Source organism: Pezoporus occidentalis, unplaced genomic scaffold (genome assembly GCF_034315485.1).
Source record: "Pezoporus occidentalis ecotype Australia unplaced genomic scaffold, CSIRO_AGI_Poc_V1 ctg331, whole genome shotgun sequence".
In the NCBI taxonomy this organism is placed as follows: Eukaryota; Metazoa; Chordata; class Aves; order Psittaciformes; family Psittacidae; genus Pezoporus; species Pezoporus occidentalis.
In genome coordinates, this window is record NW_026915280.1 from 276,510 (window position 1) to 296,407 (window position 19,898).

General features: G+C 40.7%; 1 protein-coding gene across 1 annotated transcript; it reads right to left on the minus strand.

Annotated features, from left to right (window-relative positions):
* Nucleotides 1-321: 321 nt before the first annotated feature.
* On the minus strand, nt 322-9,297 carry IDS (iduronate 2-sulfatase). Its single transcript, XM_062629368.1, has 9 exons — nt 9,186-9,297; nt 8,349-8,485; nt 7,116-7,293; nt 6,149-6,237; nt 4,743-4,943; nt 3,978-4,148; nt 3,243-3,369; nt 1,597-1,770; nt 322-926 (listed from the first exon to the last, which is right to left on the minus strand). The coding sequence occupies exons 2-9, from the start codon at nt 8,478-8,480 to the stop codon at nt 424-426; spliced, it is 1,575 nt and encodes a 524-aa protein (XP_062485352.1). The 5' UTR covers nt 8,481-8,485; nt 9,186-9,297; the 3' UTR covers nt 322-423.
* Nucleotides 9,298-19,898: the final 10,601 nt, after the last annotated feature.

Sequence of the window (19,898 nt, forward strand, 5' to 3'; positions counted from 1 at the left end):
TCCTTCACCACTATAAAATGTCTCCTTGGCCACTCCAGCCCCAAGATGGACATTTCACTCCTAGGTAAAATGGACAGGACCTGTTTACTGGAGCACATTTTCTGCACAGCCTTTCAAACACAGAAGGTTCTCTTTTTCCATCTTTCACACACAGAAGTGACTACAGAACAAAAGACCACAGAGAAGTTTCACAGTATGGGCCTAGATACCCTGTGGGGCTTTTTCAGAAGTGGTAAGAGCTTGTGTTTGAAAACACAACTGCAGAAGTTCACTCTGACTACTTCAATGTAATAAAGACTGTAACAAAAGAAAGCCAATAGCTAGTGTTTTCAGGATTTTAATTCAATCCAAGTATTTTCTGTACAACAGAAAGGTTTTATGCAAAAAAAGGAAGTGTTACTTCACCTGCAAGAAGTTTCTGAACTAGTGCTTCAGGAAGCCAAGAATTTTTTTTAAAAACCAAGCATGTGAGGTATTGTTATAGATGTTATAATCCTGGTTTGGATCAGTCTCCACCACATACAGCTCTCCTGCATGCACATCCTCAAAGTCAGCACTGAAGTTGTTAGGATTAAACCGAACCCACACAGTATACCTGTAGTCAATTGTACGCATGGAATAGCCCATGATTCTAATGTCTTTCAGCTTTGGCTTGTCAGAGTTCCACTGAGGAGTGTCTGCAGGCCGGGGATACTGGCTGAAAGCAACAGTTTCTTCATTAAAAGACCTGAAAGTGTCATCGCACCCATCCTTCTCTTCCTTCACCTTCTCTTCAAAAGCATTAAAATACTGGACAATGCTTGACCCCTCAGTGCACAGTACAACATGAAATGAAGTCTCAGGGCACGCAGGAGGAACTTGCAGACCAGCCAGTTCAGCAAGTGTTGAAAACAGGGACACAAGCTCAACCACTCTTTTGCGTTGCCCTAGAGGAAACAGAAAAATACAAGTTATGAAAAATTATGGTTTAACAGACACAAGCAGAACATTCTAGAAATTCTGATTATTCTAATTCTTATAATTAAGTTGGTGTTTTATTGGAAGCACTTTGTACTAGATTTGTGGGGTAACAAAGAGAAGGCAATTAAAAAGTGGCACTTAGCTGTGGAGATGCTAGTCTGGGCATTTATGATGTATTTTTAACAGAACAGAGAAAATTTTTGCACTTGTTTCTCAAATGTGCAGCCTTCAAGACAATAATATTCTTTACTTAGAAAAAACTCTTCAGCAAGACATCGCAAATTCCAGTGTCACGAAGTTTAACACAGAGTGCCTCCATCAACAGTTTCCAATGCCACCATCTTAAGTACAGATGCTACACAAAGATCATTTACTAATTGCCAGCAGCTACCACTACAAAAGGTAGGTCAAGTATCCTTTTAAGCACCTACTCTACACAAAACTAAATTGCTTGCTGTGTTAATGCAGACATCTAGCTGCTTCCACTAAAGCAGATCTAACCCAAGCAAAAGTCGGTGTCCAAGGATGCCTCTACTGACAGTGACTCAATCTGCCTGTAGGCAAAGCATCATTTCCTCACAACCTCTCCTTTACACATACCCACTGCAAACAAAAAACAAATGCTGGAAATATTACCTTGTGGCATGAAGCCTAAAATATGGCTAAAAGGGTCAAGGTAGGGGAACACTCGTTCTCCTCGACTAACAGCGGATGTTGTCATTCCTGGTACATAAAACATCAGCGGCACACGGGTAGCAACATCAAAATTGCTGTATTTTGCCCATTCACCATGCTCTCCCAGGGACCATCCTAGGTGACAAAGAATACAATTTAGAGATATTGGGTTGTAATCTACTAGTCATTTTTCACTCTAAATTGACACTGGCTGTTGAGGGCACTAATCTGTTCTCAAGGTGATATTAAAAGGCAAATAACAATCTGTATTTAAATATAACAAGGTTTTTCTCTAATGTGAAAACTAATTCAACAGCCACCTAAATCTTACAACTTGATACTTTTTATTAATGAAATAATTACACCTTTCCTTATTTCCCCAACTCTAAATTAAAATGAGGAAATCGGCATTAAAACAACAGAAAAAGAGGAGCTGGGCTGTGTCACAGTGCCTGCAAGAGTCTCCAGATCAATTCCACAAGGCACTCAAATTTAAGTTTTGGGCAGCTGCCAGCCCTCAAATACTCCTGTTAGCACTGTAACTGAACATCCCTCAGAGCCAAGGCTGCTATCTATGCCAGACTGCCATGTCATGATGCTACCCCTAAAGAAGCAACAGAGATCAAATCTCTTTCAACTCTCCTCTTCCTCTTGTAAGAAATGCCAATGTGACTTCCTTCCAAGCAGATTTATTGCCAACTTCACTTTGGGGAAGACAAACGAGCTCTATAACAGCTGTTAACACGTTATATTTTTGGATCACTTCGCTAGCCAAGGTACTGGAAACACCAACTGTTTACAGCTATCCACAGCAAGGAAGAGGAATTCAGCTTACAACGGAAAGTCCAAGTCCAAGTGACAAGTCAGGAGGATCTAGAGTCACTTTAGTACCTGCTGTTCTACAACTCAAAGGCTTGTTTATACACACATGATCAGAGAAATCAACCCAAATTAACTAAGTATGTGACTTTTAATTGATTTAGTTAAGCCATCCCCCAATTAGAGATAAGCAGGAGGGGTGAGGTATTTTAATGAATACTAGAGTAGTGAAACAAACATGAAATGCTTGAGGTACCTGTCCCATGATTCAGATTTACTTTTTTACCAACAAGATCTAAAGTGTACGAGACCTCAGTTATGAGGAGGGAGCCATATTGCTAGCAGTTTAGATGCTCTGCAAGCAGCGACAACAAGTGCAAGAAAATACACTTCAGCAGTTAATGAGAAAGCCTGTCACCCACCGTACCAGATGGCTCTCTACAAATTGTATGGGGGGAGAAGTTGTTGCTATGCTTTCACAGCACTGTTCCCAGCACAAGTAACTGCTCGGGCAGGAGATGGGAATACAGAAAAGTCAGCCCAGCATCCTGGCAAGCAGTCTCATCACTCACTAGCTAAAAATGATTACAGAGAAGTGCCCGCAGAAGGACAGAACTGTGCAGCCACCGAAGCCTGTGTCAGTCCACGTAATTAGAGACAGACTACCCAGATACACAAGGTATGACAGTTCTGCTGTACATTATATAAACACACTCTTGATTAATATGCCAGCACTGAGTTGCACAATTAAGTTACTAACAGTGAGCTGCAGAGACGTAAATGCTTACCATGGTCAGCAGTGAAAACCACTATTGTGCTATTTGAGAGCCCTACATCATCCAAAGCACTCAAGAGCCGGCCAACTTGCGTATCCAGGTAAGAAACTGCTGCATAATAGCTCTGACGAATCTGCCGCTGCAAGTTCAGAAAACAGGGGAGAGGGAAAACAAAAGTTGGCTCTTCCTGAGACGCACACATAGAAGAACCAGTGGGTGGCTCTGTAAGTAAAGGAACTGAAGGATTTTACTGGTAAAGCTTTGGTGTTTAATGCATTTGTAGCCTGACTAATGTAAGTTAGAAAATTCTGTCTACCTCCCAGAAGCTCTTTTAAGCAAGATATTCTACACCAATTAGTTCTGCTTCTCTCAGAGTCCAGACAGTGCTCCTTATTTTGGAATAATCACTGGAAAAATCTTGCAAAGGAAGATAAACTGAGCAGTGGCTGAAACAGCTGAAGAGATTCAGATAATTAAAACAAACACAACATTGGAGCTGCTACATACACTCCCTTAGAAGCACATTCTACTATCACTAGCTGATGGCTGATCTCTTCCTCCCTGCCCCCACCAGCCTGATTACAGTTATAGTGAAGGTTTGGCTACAAAGCCAGGTATATAAGGCAGGGAATTCCTATTTGCAACTGTCAGTTGCCAAATACCTAGAATCTAAGAGCAGTTGACTGCTTCTTTGCATTTGAACAAGTTAAGGCAGTTTGACTTCAGTGCGCTATATTGGCAGCTTACCTGGAAGTCATATGGAAGTGGTCCGTAAGGGAAACTAACATTTAACGCTTTCACATCATCCCTCTGTCTGATATCCATCCAGGGGTTGTACGCCACAGAAGGTAGTTTCTCAGGCACCCAGGGATCTGGGGCTAACGTGATGTTTTCCAAGGGGTACAACTTGAGAAATTCCTTTACAATACAAACAGACATAAAGACTTCTGCCACTTCTAAAGTCTACTGTAAACTTTGTGTTGTAAAGCAGCAACCATTTTCCATTGCATGGCCTTGAATATTCATATTTTACAAGCCCTCAGTCCCCCACAGAGTGTAAAAGGTAGTGATATTATGTTAGTCAGTCCCAAGCAATTCCTGAAAAATACTAAGTACCTAAACCCAACCTTTCCTATCTCAAAGCAACACTAAAATAAAAGGTCTAACATCACTTCATCTGAAATGAGTAAGGGTTCTGCCACCAACTCCAACAGGGAATGCAGTACAAGACCTTGTAGGACCTCATTATGTCATACTCCATCAAACTGAACACTATCTCCGTGCAATAGCAGTCACTATTATGGTGGTAGAAGCCTGGCTTTTGGCTGTGGTCACAACTCATTAAACATTCTGAAATGCACCACAGGCAAGTACTAAAGTGACACGAAATCAAGGCGGGTTTTCAGCTTGCTTTCCAGAAACAGTAGCAATAAAGCATTTGTGGAAACAGCTTTGAAAAGCAAAAGCAACGCTTGTCTAAGTTCCCTTCCCTGCAGGCTTCAGTTTCCTCACCTGCGGGTACCTCAGTGGGATGTGTGGTTTGTGGTAACCAACAGCCAGGAAGAATTTTTGCTTACTGGTTTTCATAATATTCACTAAGCGTATGGCCTCCTCAGTGCTCTGAATATCAGGCAGAGTACCACTGGGCATTTCTGTCACATCCACTGGGCACACCAAATTAGCATAAAGTCGTCCATCTTTTCCCCTACAAGTCTTTGAAAATAGAAATTAAGTAATTAATTAATTAACTTCTGTAAAAGCAAAGAAGAAATACTCTATTCTATAACTTTCAAACAGATTTGTTTCTCAATACTTATACCAACCAAAGTCTACAGACTGGATACAAACAAAAAGGAATTTCACCATTTCTATGAATACTAAAGGTGCCAAGTATATGGATAATCGAGCAGACAGCTTCAAGAGTTGAAGAATGGAACTTCCATGCCTATGGAAAAGCAGAATCCTCTCAGAAGCTGTGCAGAAGATTAAACATAAACATAAAACACAGAGCTCCTATGCTGAACAAAACCTCTAACCTACTGACAAAAAGACAGAATTTGGTTATTCTACATACATGCTTCTGATCCCAAGAGCTCAAAGAAAGCTGCCTTGAAGCTACTGACTTTGTTTCTGAGCAAATGCCAGCAGTGGCTGATGTATGATCAGTGAAGGTAGGTAAATCAGACTAAACGGTTGCCAGGAAAAGGTGGCCTTAGCAGGGTGCTTGGAAGAATTGCTAATAAACATAAGGTATGCCACGGATGCAAGTACATGGATGCAAGTTGTTGTTAAAATCAGTCTTTTTCAGCAGTACATCCAAGAACAAAGCATCACCAAGGCTGTCTGTAGCCTCATGGCTGGAGCAACGAGCTTTGCAGTATATGGACTCCAGCACATGATGCCATTGCAATGTTTGCATAAACAAAACAGATTATTTCGGGCCACACTTTTGAGTAACAAACATTCTAGAAAACTAAGTCAGACTATAAAGTTTCTGATTATTTAAGGATTATTTTAATTATGACCTCCCCCTGCTCAGCCCTGAACTCTTTACTGAATTAAGTTCACCAAGCTCTAAACAGAGCAAGACTAGTGTGGAAATTGACAACTGCACTTTTCAAATAAAGGAATTCAAGACCTAGACACAAATTAAGATCACTCTTTCTTGCAAGCATTTTTACATCTCAGTAACTTCTGTTTCCAAATACTAATTTAGGATGGACACATGAATGAAGATGACACACAGCTGAAGAGACAGGCCTTATTTTGGAAGACTAAGAAACAAAGCATCAAACTTGATAGCTGTTTCCCCACACTAGATTGCTGTTCCAAAACCCAGAGTATAGCTTGTGCTTGACACAAAGAATTCAGTTAGATCCTGAAAACCTCTTTGTTAAGGTCCCAGAAATCACTCCTACCTTATCATTTTCATACTTTTCAGTTGAAGGATGAAATGGTGGAACAGACCAACTGTGTGGATAATCATCACTGTAATTGGATGAAACCCCTGAGAAGAGTAAACACATTAGAAATGTTCTAACAGTTTACTGAAACAGAAAGAGCTCAAACACAAATATAACTTGGTTTCAGGTGTTTTGTTGTTTTTTTTTTTAATATGCTAAATGGAGAAACATTTCAAATGACCTTTGATAACTGAGAAAAAGAAAGCCAATAAATAAAAGTCAAAAACTGTAAGACAAACATCTGTCCCCTGAAATTCTCCCTCATCAGTAAAACGTGTCTGAAGCCTCTTGAGGAACCTTATTTCATGGAAGAGCAACAAAAATACATCAAAAAATCACCAGAGTGAATAACAGTCTTCATGTACATCCTTAATTAGTTTTAAGATCAACTGAAAATTCATATAACCACACAAGTTTAGTTTAGAAGCACTACCAAAAAGAGGGTCACTATTACAGTGTTTTTCAACTCAGTAGTGTTACTGCTTTTTGACTAGTGAACTGATTTCCTATTTAACTGGAATTATTAGTCATATGGTCTATATCTCCTCATCCAGCCAGCCAGCCAGCCTACTATGAAATATGAATATGCAGAACAAAATGAGACTGTTCATTAATTTCAGCTTCAGTGGATACCTAACTTCCAGACATATTTTAGTGTTAGATACTTATTCCCACAATCCCTAGATAAGATGCGAAGACAGTAATTAGATAAAAGTCATCCAGTATATTCATCTCTAATTCCTTACGATTTAAAACAATGATCTGAAGACAACTTACAACCATTGTACAATCTGGTTCATGATTCCAATTTAGGTTGTCAATATAGACAAGAATCACAGAGTTGAAAGTTATATGTAAAGTCTGTTTGTGAGAATACACATTAGGTATGTCTATGTTAAGCAGATGACAAGTCAAACCATACCAGGATGAAAAACTTTCCCCACAGACAGGGTCACATAGCCATTTTCCTTGAAATACTGTGGCATCGTGGAATAGTTTCCTGCATGCACTCTCCAGTAGGAGTAGAAATCATACAGTCGGGTACTGTCAGGTCTGCGTCCAGTAAGAAACGACACTCTACTGGGAGCACACACGGCTTGCTGAGAAGAGAGCCAGCCAAAGAGAGAATCAATTTGGGACAAACAAGCAAAACACATGCACGAACTTCCCTAGGCATAGTTGGGCAAAACATCCAAAGGCTCAGGAACTGCAGTGAAAGTGCTTCATATCACTTCAAGGTGGAACAAACAGCATCCTTGTTCAGTGTATCAATTTCTAATTGCAAGCTTTTAGCAAGATACACATTTACCCATCCATAATTTTTCCTCAAATAACCAATTCCTAAGCACTAAAACCTTCGGTTACACAGCTAGTAGCACAAAAAAAAGGAAAAGTCAGGTTGCAGTAAAGACAGTGCTTTTGAAATCTAGTAGTTTACACACAGGATTAAGCAGAAGTGGCAGATGGACTGTACTGATAAAGCCCAAAGTCTAGTTCATCTGGGCAGCCCTAAGAATAATGATAAGGATAAACCTACAGAAGGTCCAGATTATGGTCCAAGGGCCTCACCAATTCAATTTTAGATTAGCAAGGGCCAAGAGTTACTGCTTTAAAGCCCTAATTCCTAGCAAGAATTAGACTCAAACTGCTAATTTTTCAGCAGAGAGATAGCTGGGAATGTAGGCTTCCTACATAAGGTATTTAAGTAAAGAGCAACCAGTGAGACTTCGAGTCCTGTGTATTTAGGAGTGATGCTTACCACACAAGCTGCCCCTCCATTAAAGTCTATAGATTTCCTCAAAAGACCAGATTAAAAAGCAAAAACTAATCTCTTATGAACAGTAGGAAAAAAAAAGAATTCTAATTTAGTAAACCAGCATTTTTAAGCAGCACTTTGCTGCTAACAGTGAAAATGGTTGAGTGACATCATACTCCTCCAAGGGCTACACACATACCATCATTCAAATGCCTGTTTTCATTTTTCTCACCTTAGTAAAGGTGGGTTCATACAGTATAGCTCAGCCCAACTATTTATTTTCTAGTGGAAATTCTTAAGGTTAATAAATACTTGCTTCTTCCAGTGGTCTGCCTAACACCTACTGTGATAAAACAAGCAATTACTTTGCATAGAGGGGACGCTATTTATTTAGCTCACCTGTGCATATGCATTGCTGAACACAACACTGTGAGAAGCAAGCTGATCAATGTTTGGAGATTTCACCAGCTTATCTCCGTAACAGCCTAAAACAGGACGCAGATCATCCACAACTATGAACAGGACATTCATGCCATCTATGAGGAAACAGAATTAGGGATGTATTAACTTATGCTCCAGGAAGGAAAGGCGACTTGTGCAGATTACTTTATCAGTTTTTATCCCTAAGGCATACTTCCAATAAGTAAATAAATACATAAATGCCACAACAACATTATTATTTTTGTAAAGAAATGTAAATACTGGGATCAGTTCCTTCCACATGCAGGAATTCTTATTGATCTAAGCAGAACTAAAGTGTTTTTTCACTTCCCTATTTCATTGCTTTCATCTGTGGTATGCTCTTCAGACGTCTTCAGAGAAGTGGTATGAAGTAGAGGTATTTTATAGCTCTACCTGCTCCTGAATTCTACAGCCTGCAAGCTTTAGGAGGGGCTTTAAGCAACAGGTTAAACTCAGCCCCTGTTCCGCTATGTAATCCTACTCCAAACAGATAAACAGAAAACATTTTTTTGTTAACAAATAATTACGTATTTGTTTTCAAAACCGCCCTCCTAAGGCGGCCAGCTGAATTATGATTCAAACAGGGGACAGGACGACCGAGCAAGCGGCAGAGGTAGCAGCTGTAGGCAGCACCCTGCTGAGTGCAAGCACGAAGCTCCCGGGGCCGCGTCCCGCTGTTCGCACACCCGGGGCAGCTCCCGGTGTGGACGGTTTCTCCCTGCCCCCCAGCCCTTCTCTCCCGCGACCACGAACCCCATCCGGGCCTCGCCGCACCTTCGGGACCCCGCGCCGCCCCACGGGTGCGGAGCCAACGGGTCGTCGCCGCTGCCTCTGGGGTGAAAGCGTAGGCACCGCGGGACAGCCCCAGCAGCCAGAGGCAAAGGCACAGCCAAGTACCAGCTGCCATGTCCCGGAAAAGCCGCGCGGCGGTCACAGCAGCTCCAAGCCTACCGGGAGAGGGACGGGACGGGCCCCGCCCCGCCTAAGACTCCGGTACCGCCCCGCTGCCGGGCGTTAACCCTGCAGCACCGGCCGGAGACTATTCCTCCCACTTCCGCATAGTGGCGGTGCGGCTGCGCGCACAGCCCCCAGCCGTGGGCTAAGAGAGCAGCGGAGGCAGCGCAGCGCGCTGGTGCTTTCGGCCCTGTCTGTGCCTCCCAGGGGCTATGGGCACTTCCCACAACAGCTCCCGCGGAAAGGGATACCTACGGGCATCATGGCAATTACGTCTCAGGCAAATAACGTTGGGGTATGAGGAAATAAAGGTTTAGTGATCGGAGTTGTACTTTAATACTATTTGTTAATCAGTTCTACAACCAATTAACGCTTACTTTTGTTCTTTAAACAAACACTATTTCCAGAGCTGCCTTCAGATGTATCAAGGCCAGGTTCCTGCAGGCTGATGATGAGAACACACGTTCTGTATCACATGCAGGTACCAATGTTTTCCTTGTGACTTACCATTTGTGAGACCAAAGAATCAGTTGGGCTACTCAATCCCTGACTTCTGTCCAGGAAGAAGACCCCTCTTTCAGCTTAAAGCCACTCCCCTTTGGCCTGTCACGACGTGCCCTTGTAAAAAAAACCCTCTCCAGCCTTCTTACAGGTCCTCTTTAGGCACTCAGAGTTGCTCTAAGATCTCCCTGCAACCTTCTCCAGGCTGAACAAGCCCAGCTCCCTCAGCTTGTCTCCATAGTAGAGATGCTTCAGGCCTCTGAAATATGTCCAACATCTCAAAAGGCATGAAGTTTTTTTTGGGCTTGATGTTATTTATGCATAGGACATGCTGTGAATTAATTGCATCTGATAAATCTACAGCTCTGCTTCTGAGTAAGCGATAGAAATGCAGAAATCCCAAACAGGCCTTCAAAATTTTTATATTCCCATTGAATAACATTTTGGGAAGGAGCCTCTAGGAAAGTCTGGACAGTAAGACTGTTTTTACTGCAATTTCTCTCAGTGCATATAATTTCACAGTTGCAGAAATACCACAATTCGCACAATCACAGCAGCACAGGAGGACTAATCCACCTACCTGCCAGCCTCTCATCAGGCAGGCTCTGCTATCTGAACTTTTCACACTCTGCTATTGATTTGCTTTCCATATGCTAGTCCTCAGTATAAAAAAAAGTGATGAATTAGGGCATTTCTGTCCTAGAATTCATGCTGCCGTTTTAATTTTGATAAGAGGAGCCGATACAAGTCCTGAAGGAGAGAAAGAATAAAATTATAGATTCCATTAGAGATGCATTGCCTTTTTGTAAATGGAGGATTTTTCCCTAGTTGTTTTGGGGGGGCTGGGGATTATTTTTAATAGTCTGTTCCTAAATACATTGGGTTTTGCCAGTGCATTTCATGGTTAATCTGCCATTTGTAGTCAAAGGAGCACCTAACACTTGCTAGAAAAGAAAAATCCACGTTATCACAGGTACCGCTGCCACAGTGGTTTTGACATGCAAGTGAGTGGAAAGTTGGTGGTTTATTTACAATATTGGTATATTTGTCACCATTTTACCTGCTTGTTAAATGTTTAAGACATAGTTACAGACTTGTAATTCTTTTCTATTGGCAGCTTTATTACACTATCTTGTGTTTCAGTAACCTTACAGTTGCAGACTGGGGGGCATCTGGTTGGTCACCAGTTGAGTTTTATTTTGTACAGGAATACCAGCAATAAGTCTATTATCTCTTCCAAGATTAAAGATCAAAACCTTTCTATGGAAAAGCCAAAGAATTATTTTGCTGTTGCATGTGCATTTAATTACCATTAACACTTGCCTCTCAAATACAAATAAGTGGTACTTGATATGGATCTCCTGGTTTGCCTAACATAAGTATTCAGCAACCATCATAAGTTCAATCCACTAGATGAACACATTACACAGAAAAAGATCTTTTTCAAACAGCACACAAGTTCTGATGCTAAAAAGTAAACTGGGATGGTGCCAGGTGAATGACTGCAGACACCGAAATCACAGCCTTAATAGTATGTCTTTGACAAACTGGTCTCACAGCTCAGATGTTCACTCTACCCCGGATGTCTGGGCTGCCTGTCATTCAGCTCTTGAACTAAACCACTGCTGTATTGGGTGTGATGGGTCAGGAGTGTAAGAGAAAAGGGTAACTGAAACATGCCCCAACTGGAAATACCTATACTCAAAACTCTTTAGTCATTCTGCTAGAAGTAGCGGAAGCCCTTATGAATGTCAGCCTCCTCCACCTACACAAGTAGCAAATCTGACCATTTGATAGCTTAGCAATATGCAGAAGCATATACTGAGGGTTTGGGGGTCTACAGTAGTGCTTGCACAAATGTTACTAATGTAGATCAGGCCACCAACATAACAGCTAAATATCTTAAAAACAATTCTTTTCTATGACAGACACACTTTAAGACATGATAAAAATTGAGCACAGCAATCACTAGTGGGAAAAAGTCTATTAATGCAACTCTGTAAGAAATGACTGTACTACCAGACCCACAGTAGATTTTATGAAGTAGCATCTTCATACCTGGGGATGCTGTCCAAGAAAGTTTCCACATGTACCCTTATTGTTTAAGGGAGGATTTCATCAGTTTCATTTGAAAAATGTATTTTAGTGTTCTAACTTCTAGAACCAAAACCCCAAATACTAACAGATAATCTCTCAAGTCAGTCTCTAAGGGATAGGTTATAAAGAAATTAATGCATGTATCAAAGAAGTAATTTTATTTTGCTTTACAAAGCATGTGATCAACTTGGCTTTCCCTGCTGTTTCCCTATGCTGTAAAATGTCTTTGATCCTCCTCTGTTGGATGGAAGACAACAACATGCCAAGGAATAGCTTCCAAAACAGCAACTAAAACTAACATTAGATTTGCAGGTTTTTATATTCTCTGACAAGGAAGTTAAAAACTAAGTAAATACAGTCAAACAATATAACCCAGGTGTTGAGCTCTGCCTCGGAAGATGTCTTGGCTTTTCACATAGGTAACCTGTCCTTGCAATGTCCTCCAGAGATTTCACCAGCAGTTGCATTTAGCTCAAAACAGTAATGGAACATACCATGTTAGAATCATTAGCAACTCCAAGGAATTTTTCTGCATCACTCAGTAATTCCAAGAAAGCAGGTTTTAGCAAACAAATGGCTGGTCACTGTGATCAGTTCAGTCAGACTCTCAAAGAGCAATGCTGTTTTCAATTAATATAACTAATAACAAATAGATTATCATTTATTTCTCACACATTATAGAAAATAATCACTACAGGAAGTGTCTGATTGGCAAATTTATTTATTGCTAAACTGTTTTTTGTCAAAAAAGTACTGCTTCCTGTTTTGCTTTATGGACTGATGAAATTTATTTCTGTACAAGTTGCTATGAAGAAAGTGAGAGAGACCTGTTAAAAATGTTAACACCTACATTACTATCTGTAGCCTTCTCTGGCACATATGGTGAGGTAGTGAAATACCTATAGCAAACATGGAGCTGCCTGAATTGCTGAGACATAATGTTGATAAATCTCTAAACATCACTTTTATGTTTCAAAGATCCCATAGCTCTACTTTCAGAACCAAAGGAAACATCCTTTTAAGTCATCTCTGAACATTAGCACTCAAAGATAAGCTAAAACCATCATATCAGAGGCATGTGCAGAGACATTCAGTTTAAGATTTTTATGATAAATGATAAGAAACCATTGTAGTCTGTCCTTGCAGTCTAATCTATGCACTAGAAAATACATTGTAGGCCTTAGATAATATATTCTTAATTCAAAACCACTCATTACAAGCCTTCATTTCATACAGTCATTTCTCCCTGGCTGAAGCGAGTTATGCAGATCTGCTCACCTGCAGTGTGCTCTCCCTCCCCCAAGACACAGATTAGAAATCTCACACAGTGATTTTTCACAAGTACATGTAATATCAGAGCTGTTTCTAAGATACTATTTAGACTGACTTCAGAGCAATAGGTAAGGCAGGTGCTGTCACCACCACCAAAAGCAATGAATCAAAGGCACACCTCAGTCACCTTTTATCCCATTTCCTGTTTGGCTTATAAATGTGGCAAATTAGATACTACCAGCTCTGTCTCTGATGTGCTGGCCAGAGACAGGTGAATTACAGAACTGCAGTTCTTCCTGACCCTCCCTGTACCCATTTCAGGAAATGTGCCTACAATTCAGGTAATGCTCAAGGAAACCATGCTGTCGCAAGTGGTTAGTAAAGACAGGCAAGCACATTGAAGCATTGCCCCTGTGAAATAACTTTCATAGACAAAAGCAGTGACACAGGCAATTTCTCAAGTTACACGCTGAGTATAATAAAGAGATAAGGCCTGCAAACAGGAAAGCCTGTGTAAACAAAGTGCCATGTAATACTAATAAATTCTTTAATGTGCGTATACATGGCAAGGACTGGTCTATTATTTAAACATTTACAAACTCGTTTGCTATTCTGGATTAACAGTTGCTGCAGATTTTAGAGGGTATTCTGGATGGCATTCTCAGTGTAATTACAAAGTATGTTAAAAAATACCCAAAATAATCTGACCCCCATTTATTGTTAATAGTGAAATCTAATTGACTGTCCTGGTTTTGGCTGGGATAGAGTTAATTTTCTTCCTCGTAGCTGGTACAGTGCTGTGGCTTGGATTTAGAGTGAGAACAATGCTGATAATATGCCAATGTTTTAGTTGTTGCTCAGTAGTGCTTACTCTAAATCAAGGACTTTTCAGTTTCCCACATGATGTCAGTGAGGAGGGGCACAGCCAGGACAGCTGACCTGAATTAGCCACAGGCATATTCCATACCCCAGCACGTCATGCCCAGTATAGAAACTGGGGGAGTTAGCTGAAAGCCACTGACTGCTGCTCAGGGACAGACTGGCATCAGACAGTGGGTGGTGAGCAATTGTATTGTGCATCACTTGTGTTTCTGGAGTTTATTCCTCTCTTTTCCCTACTATTATTAGTATTATTATTATTTATTTATTTTTTTTCATCATTAAACTGTTCTTATCTCAGCCCATGGGTTTCAGCTTTTTCTGATTCTCCTCCCCATCCCACTGGGGTTTGAAGTGATGGGGGAATGAGGGAGTGGCTGTGTGGTACTTAATTGCTGACTGGGGTTAAACCATGACACTGACCCTTGATTCCTCTTGCTACAACTACCTTAGAGGGGAAGTGAACAACCTCATCAGGATTCAAGTATTGCTTAATCTTCTGTTAAGCAACTCTCCATTTTGAACATTAAAACCTTGCAATTAGTAATTTGACAAGGACACCAAAGTACATGACTGCTTTGCTCTGACTAAGGTGATGTTTTCTGTAGTGTCATTCTACTTACAAAGCAAGTGAGGAGTGATTCCTGTGAAAACACAGAACCTGCCTCCCATATACACGTAAACTGTGGGGTGCAAAGGAAGTGTCATGAAGGTGGAAGCACAGGGGAGGATAGGCAGAGATCTATAATTAGGCAGAGTAAGGCAGAATTAAAAACTGCTCAAGGTTATGATAAAGCCTTTTAGAAATTAGCAAGGACTTGCTACTCTTTAGGATTCTTTTAATGACCCTTTTTATCATGTTTGACTAAAACAGAACAGTAGCAAGACCCAGATGTAGAACTAGCAACTGTAATAGTGAGTAACAGTGTCTTTAACAAGATTAAATTCTTCCTTTCTCTATCTCATTTCTTCACAGTTCACATTAGAGAACAGATCTGTGAAGCAGAAGACTCAGAACTACAAAAACATTTTTTATCACAGCCACTGACATTTCTTGCACTGCTCTGAGTTCACTGTGTACAAAGCAGTTACTATGCTCGTAGTTTCCAAATTCTGATTCACAAGGCCATAATGCTGATCTACAGGTACCTACGAGTAACACTCTTTCATGTGCTGAAAATGGCCTATACCTCCAGAAATACCCCATCAGCATGCCAGATATGACCGCAGTACACAGCAAGCACTGCAGCAGGCTTTCTGGTCCACCAAAAGAATAATTCTTGAGAACCACATTTCCACAAAAATCTCTCTCCCAGTTCAATATGTACCAGATCAAGATGCAATCGACAGTGTATTCAAGAATTGCTACTACTCTGAGTATGACTGCAGGATGGAAAAGCTTGTGTCTGGTTACTAAAATAATAATTCTACAGTAAATTCTTTTGTCTATTACCAGTCAATCTGTTTATTCTGTGAATAATGTTAACAGTAAAATCAACAGAAATTCAAATGGGGATTTTCAAATCAGGAGATTTGTTTTTGTAAACAACTTGATGTACTGTCATAGACCATGAAAGATGATCTTAGAAACAGTTCATGGCTATGCTGTCAGCCACATAAGCCAATTATTACTGGACTGCTGTCCTTTTAAATGTTACAGTATTCCAGTCATCTAACAGTGACATTTTGAGATGTCTGTAAAGAAAACAGGACACATGAATTACAAGGAATGTCAGAAAGGAGTCAAGGCTGACTGTCAACAGAAAAGCAAGCCTGACAAATTAGAAAGCTGATGCAGGTTTTGTTTCCTTCACTTAATTTTGGCCAGTCAAGGATAGGGAACCTACTGGTTTATGTTTTGTAAGCAGAATAAGCATACAAGTAGACATCTTACGGAAGCAGTAATAACTGTGACTATAAAACAGACACTGTGTATGACTTTCTGACCTAATCTGTAGAACTAGATACATGGAATGTAAACAAAATGTCTGTTTGGTCTCCAACATAAACTATCTCAGAGGATTCAGGTCAATTCCTACGGTTCAAGTCCCAGCCAGCAGTAGACAGGAAGTCTTAACAGTAAGCAGATGACTTGCCACTGCTTTTAGCACCGCCCTGTATTCCTCCCCCCACCCTTAAATTACCATACAATTTAAACTCAAGAGAAATCGTTAGTCTTTAAGCTCAAACAACTTGTTTTTTCTTCACCACCAAGTTCTCCTCAACATCAGCCTCACAAGTGCAGTATCTAGCCACAACAACCAAGAAAGAGAAAGCATCAAAAGATCTAAGAATGCTCCTAAAATCCCCATTGCCAGTTACTTGATTACAAGCCAAAAATTTAGCCCTAGCTTTCCTGAGGTAACAGTATAAAAGTATGTCACCTGTGCTTAACCACATGTTTAACAGGAATTTAATCATAGCTCGTGACATAGCAACAGGTTATTGAAAGTCACAGCTTCAACACCAAATGTAAGGGGTAAAAGAAGAGGATATAACAATACAAAAATGTCCCTCTTTTAATATCGTATCTTCTGTGAGCCAAAAAAAGAGCAAACATCATCCTAAATCTCAAAGGAATCAAGTTAGAATTGAAAGGCAGATTGTTTGACTTATCAAGCGGTCAAATATATTGCTGTTTTCTCATTACCTCCTCTAATACAAAGCTTTTACTATAAAACATCAGCTGTTTTCTTGTAGTACTATAAACTTTTGGATCACATTGTGAAGGAACATGTAGATTAGTTGCTGAGATCGGGAAAATAAATAATTTTCATTTCTGTGTTATATCTATCTGAAGATGAACTGCTGGATGAAGGCGTCATCATTCTTCTGGCATATCATGTAATTTTGGGACACAGCAGAAGGCACTGGTGTACGTGCAGATGTGTGTGTCTGTGCTAACACATGCATGGTTGCAGCCCAAGGAGACCTCCAGGGCCCCCACTCAATCCCAGTCCTGCCTCCAAAACCCTTCTTTCCACCACCTTTTCTGTACCTGCTGTATTCCCTCTGCAGAGCACACCTTTGCTACTTGCAGGGAAAACAAGGTATTTTACAGGCAGAAAAATGGCAACCCAGTGTGTTTGTCAGAGCCAACAGCAACTGCTAAGCAGCCAGGTCTTCACTTTTCCTCCAGAGAAGAGAAGGGGGGAAAAGTCTACTGTCTTATAGGGGGTTAAATTTGCTATATATTCTGTGGGGGGGGAAAATCAGCTAAAGTTAGTGGACGTTTTCTCAGCTGTGGCACCTTCAGGTTAGGTCCAAGACCAAAGAGACATTTCCTTTCTGTCTAGTTTCCTCATTTTTAGTTTTAGTTTCATCTCTATCATGTTTCCTGTAACTAGGTATTTCTTTCCTAGTTCTTATCCCTTGTAGGAACTATTTAGCTGCCTGGGCAGTCAGCCAAACATTATAACTGCAGAAGAAATCTTTTTTTATTTACTCCTACAGACCTTCATGAATATTCTTAAAAATGGCGTGCTGCTTTATTAGCCTTCAGAATTATTAACAGTTCTCAAGATAATTCCTTGTTAATATTATCTTGACTTTGCTTTATGATTGCATCTGGCTGAGGATAATGCTTACAGGTAGTCTTGTCTAGTAGCTTCTTTATGTGTTGCAGTAGATATATTTTATCTTGGATAAATACATTATGCGTAATTGTTATCTTTTCCAAATTAGTAAGGCTCAACTTCTGAAAAAACAGAATGAAAAACAAGGTTCTAGTTTCCATTTTTTAAGCCTGGTAATTCTTTGGTTCCTTAGATGTTTGTGTACTGCCCTGCACAGGTCCTATCATACAGGCACTTTTCATCTTACCAGTCACTGGAGACTGCGTCATCCCTTCTTTCCCTTCCATTATGTTTTCATGCTTCTCCCTCATCCTGATTTCTTCCCAGCCTCCTCACACACTCTCCCCACTGCCATTACTTGTGCTGGCATGTCCTTGCTTTCTTGTAGCCTTTGACATACCCGTCCTTGCCTTATCAGTTAAATATGTTGTGCAGAAAGCTCATGGTGTGGAAGTCTGTCAGCTATTTGTGCTGTTGCAAATGGAGTTAAAATTGTATCTGCAATTTGCCAGTGAGCATCTCCAGATGAATCACATCTTTGAGTAGATCTGTATTAGCTAATGAATACTTTCAAGAGCTGCAAGTAGTTATGGCATTTAATAAATCACATTGCATGTAAGCCTAGCTTCTCAGCTGGTATAAATTACCAGTACTGTTAGCACTGGATAAAGATTTGGACCATTAACTTTTCAGTTATTTTTTCATCTTTCTGCAGAAGGTAGTGCTTATGGCATTGCCAGTCATTTATTAGCATCTCACTTGCAATACAACCTTGATTAGTGAGAGCTATGGGGATTTTCAGTTCTGAGTCTTCAGACAATCTATCCTGATTTAGTCATCATATAGTCTGTCCTGATCTGCTATGTAATTTCATAACCCTTTGTCCTGGATTCAGCTGTAGCACTTGCTTTTCTCCTTCCCACTAGCTGGTGCAGTGCTGTGTTTTCAACTTCAGCCTGAGAACAATGCTGATAACACACTGATGTTTTAGTTGTTGTTAAGTAACACTTACTCTGATTAAGGACTTTTCAGTCTGCCAGTGAGGAGGGGCACAGGAAGCTAGGAGGAAGCAGAGACAGGACACCTGACCCAAACTAGCCAAAGGGATATTCCATACCACAGCATGTCATGCCCAGTATATAAACTGGGGGGAGTTACCTGGAAGGCCCAGATTGCTGCTGGGTATCAGTCATTGGGTGGTGAGCAATTGTATTGTGCATCGCTTCTGGTTATTGTTTTCTTTTCCTTTTCCCCTTTTAGTTTCATATTCTCCCCCCTTGTTATTTCCCTTATCATTATTATTACTGGTGGTAGTAGTAGTGGTTTTGTATTATACCTTAGTTACTGGACTGTTTTTATCTCAACCCACCATTATCTCTACCACCTAGAAGGAGCAAAGCCCACATTGGGTAGCACACCTAAGTCTAAAAACAATTATTCTACCTGTGCTAGTTCTTACTTTCCCTGGTATTCTCCTTTCCAGAAGCATTTGCTGATGTAAGATTAATTTGTTGAATCCAATGATAGCCAGACATCACTATCGTTAATGGGAAGGTCCCTAAAGAGGCACTCATGAGGTGTCCAAATAACACAACAACCGGCACATCACAAATTGTTGCAGAAATTAAGTGACAGAATCAAAACCCAAATCTGCTTCCTGATCCTCTGGGCTTGGCTTCACTAATAGTCTGAAGAAGACAGATGAGAATTTCTATTAACACATACAATTCAGGATAAACTTACTCAAGTGTGAGATAAACCACAACTGAAGAGGTAACAAATACAACATTTTGAGCACATTATCTAAACTCATATTTTTCAAACACCCAAACTCAGTGTTTAACTAGTGACATGCAGTAACTTAGAAGGCAATAGCACAACCTGGAATAAGCACTGCTGATGTGACTGGGCTTGCAAGAGGTTGTTCCTTCCTGTCTCTGCAGCAAGCCTCTTGACACAGCCTGAACGTGAGCAGCCGTTTGCACACCCCGGCTGGCTACCGCAGAAAGCAAGCACCAATTTAGCGTACAAAGGAAATGGGTAGAAACCCCACTCTTCACCATGCATCTGACATACTGTATGCTGTACTTTCGACTGTCTTATTTCCAATAAAGGCTACAGAATTGCTCCAGGCCGTCAAAACCCCTTCGACACGCAACCAGAACGAGGCTCTGCTGCCATCAGCGCCCAGCGCTTCCGTCTCGCCTAG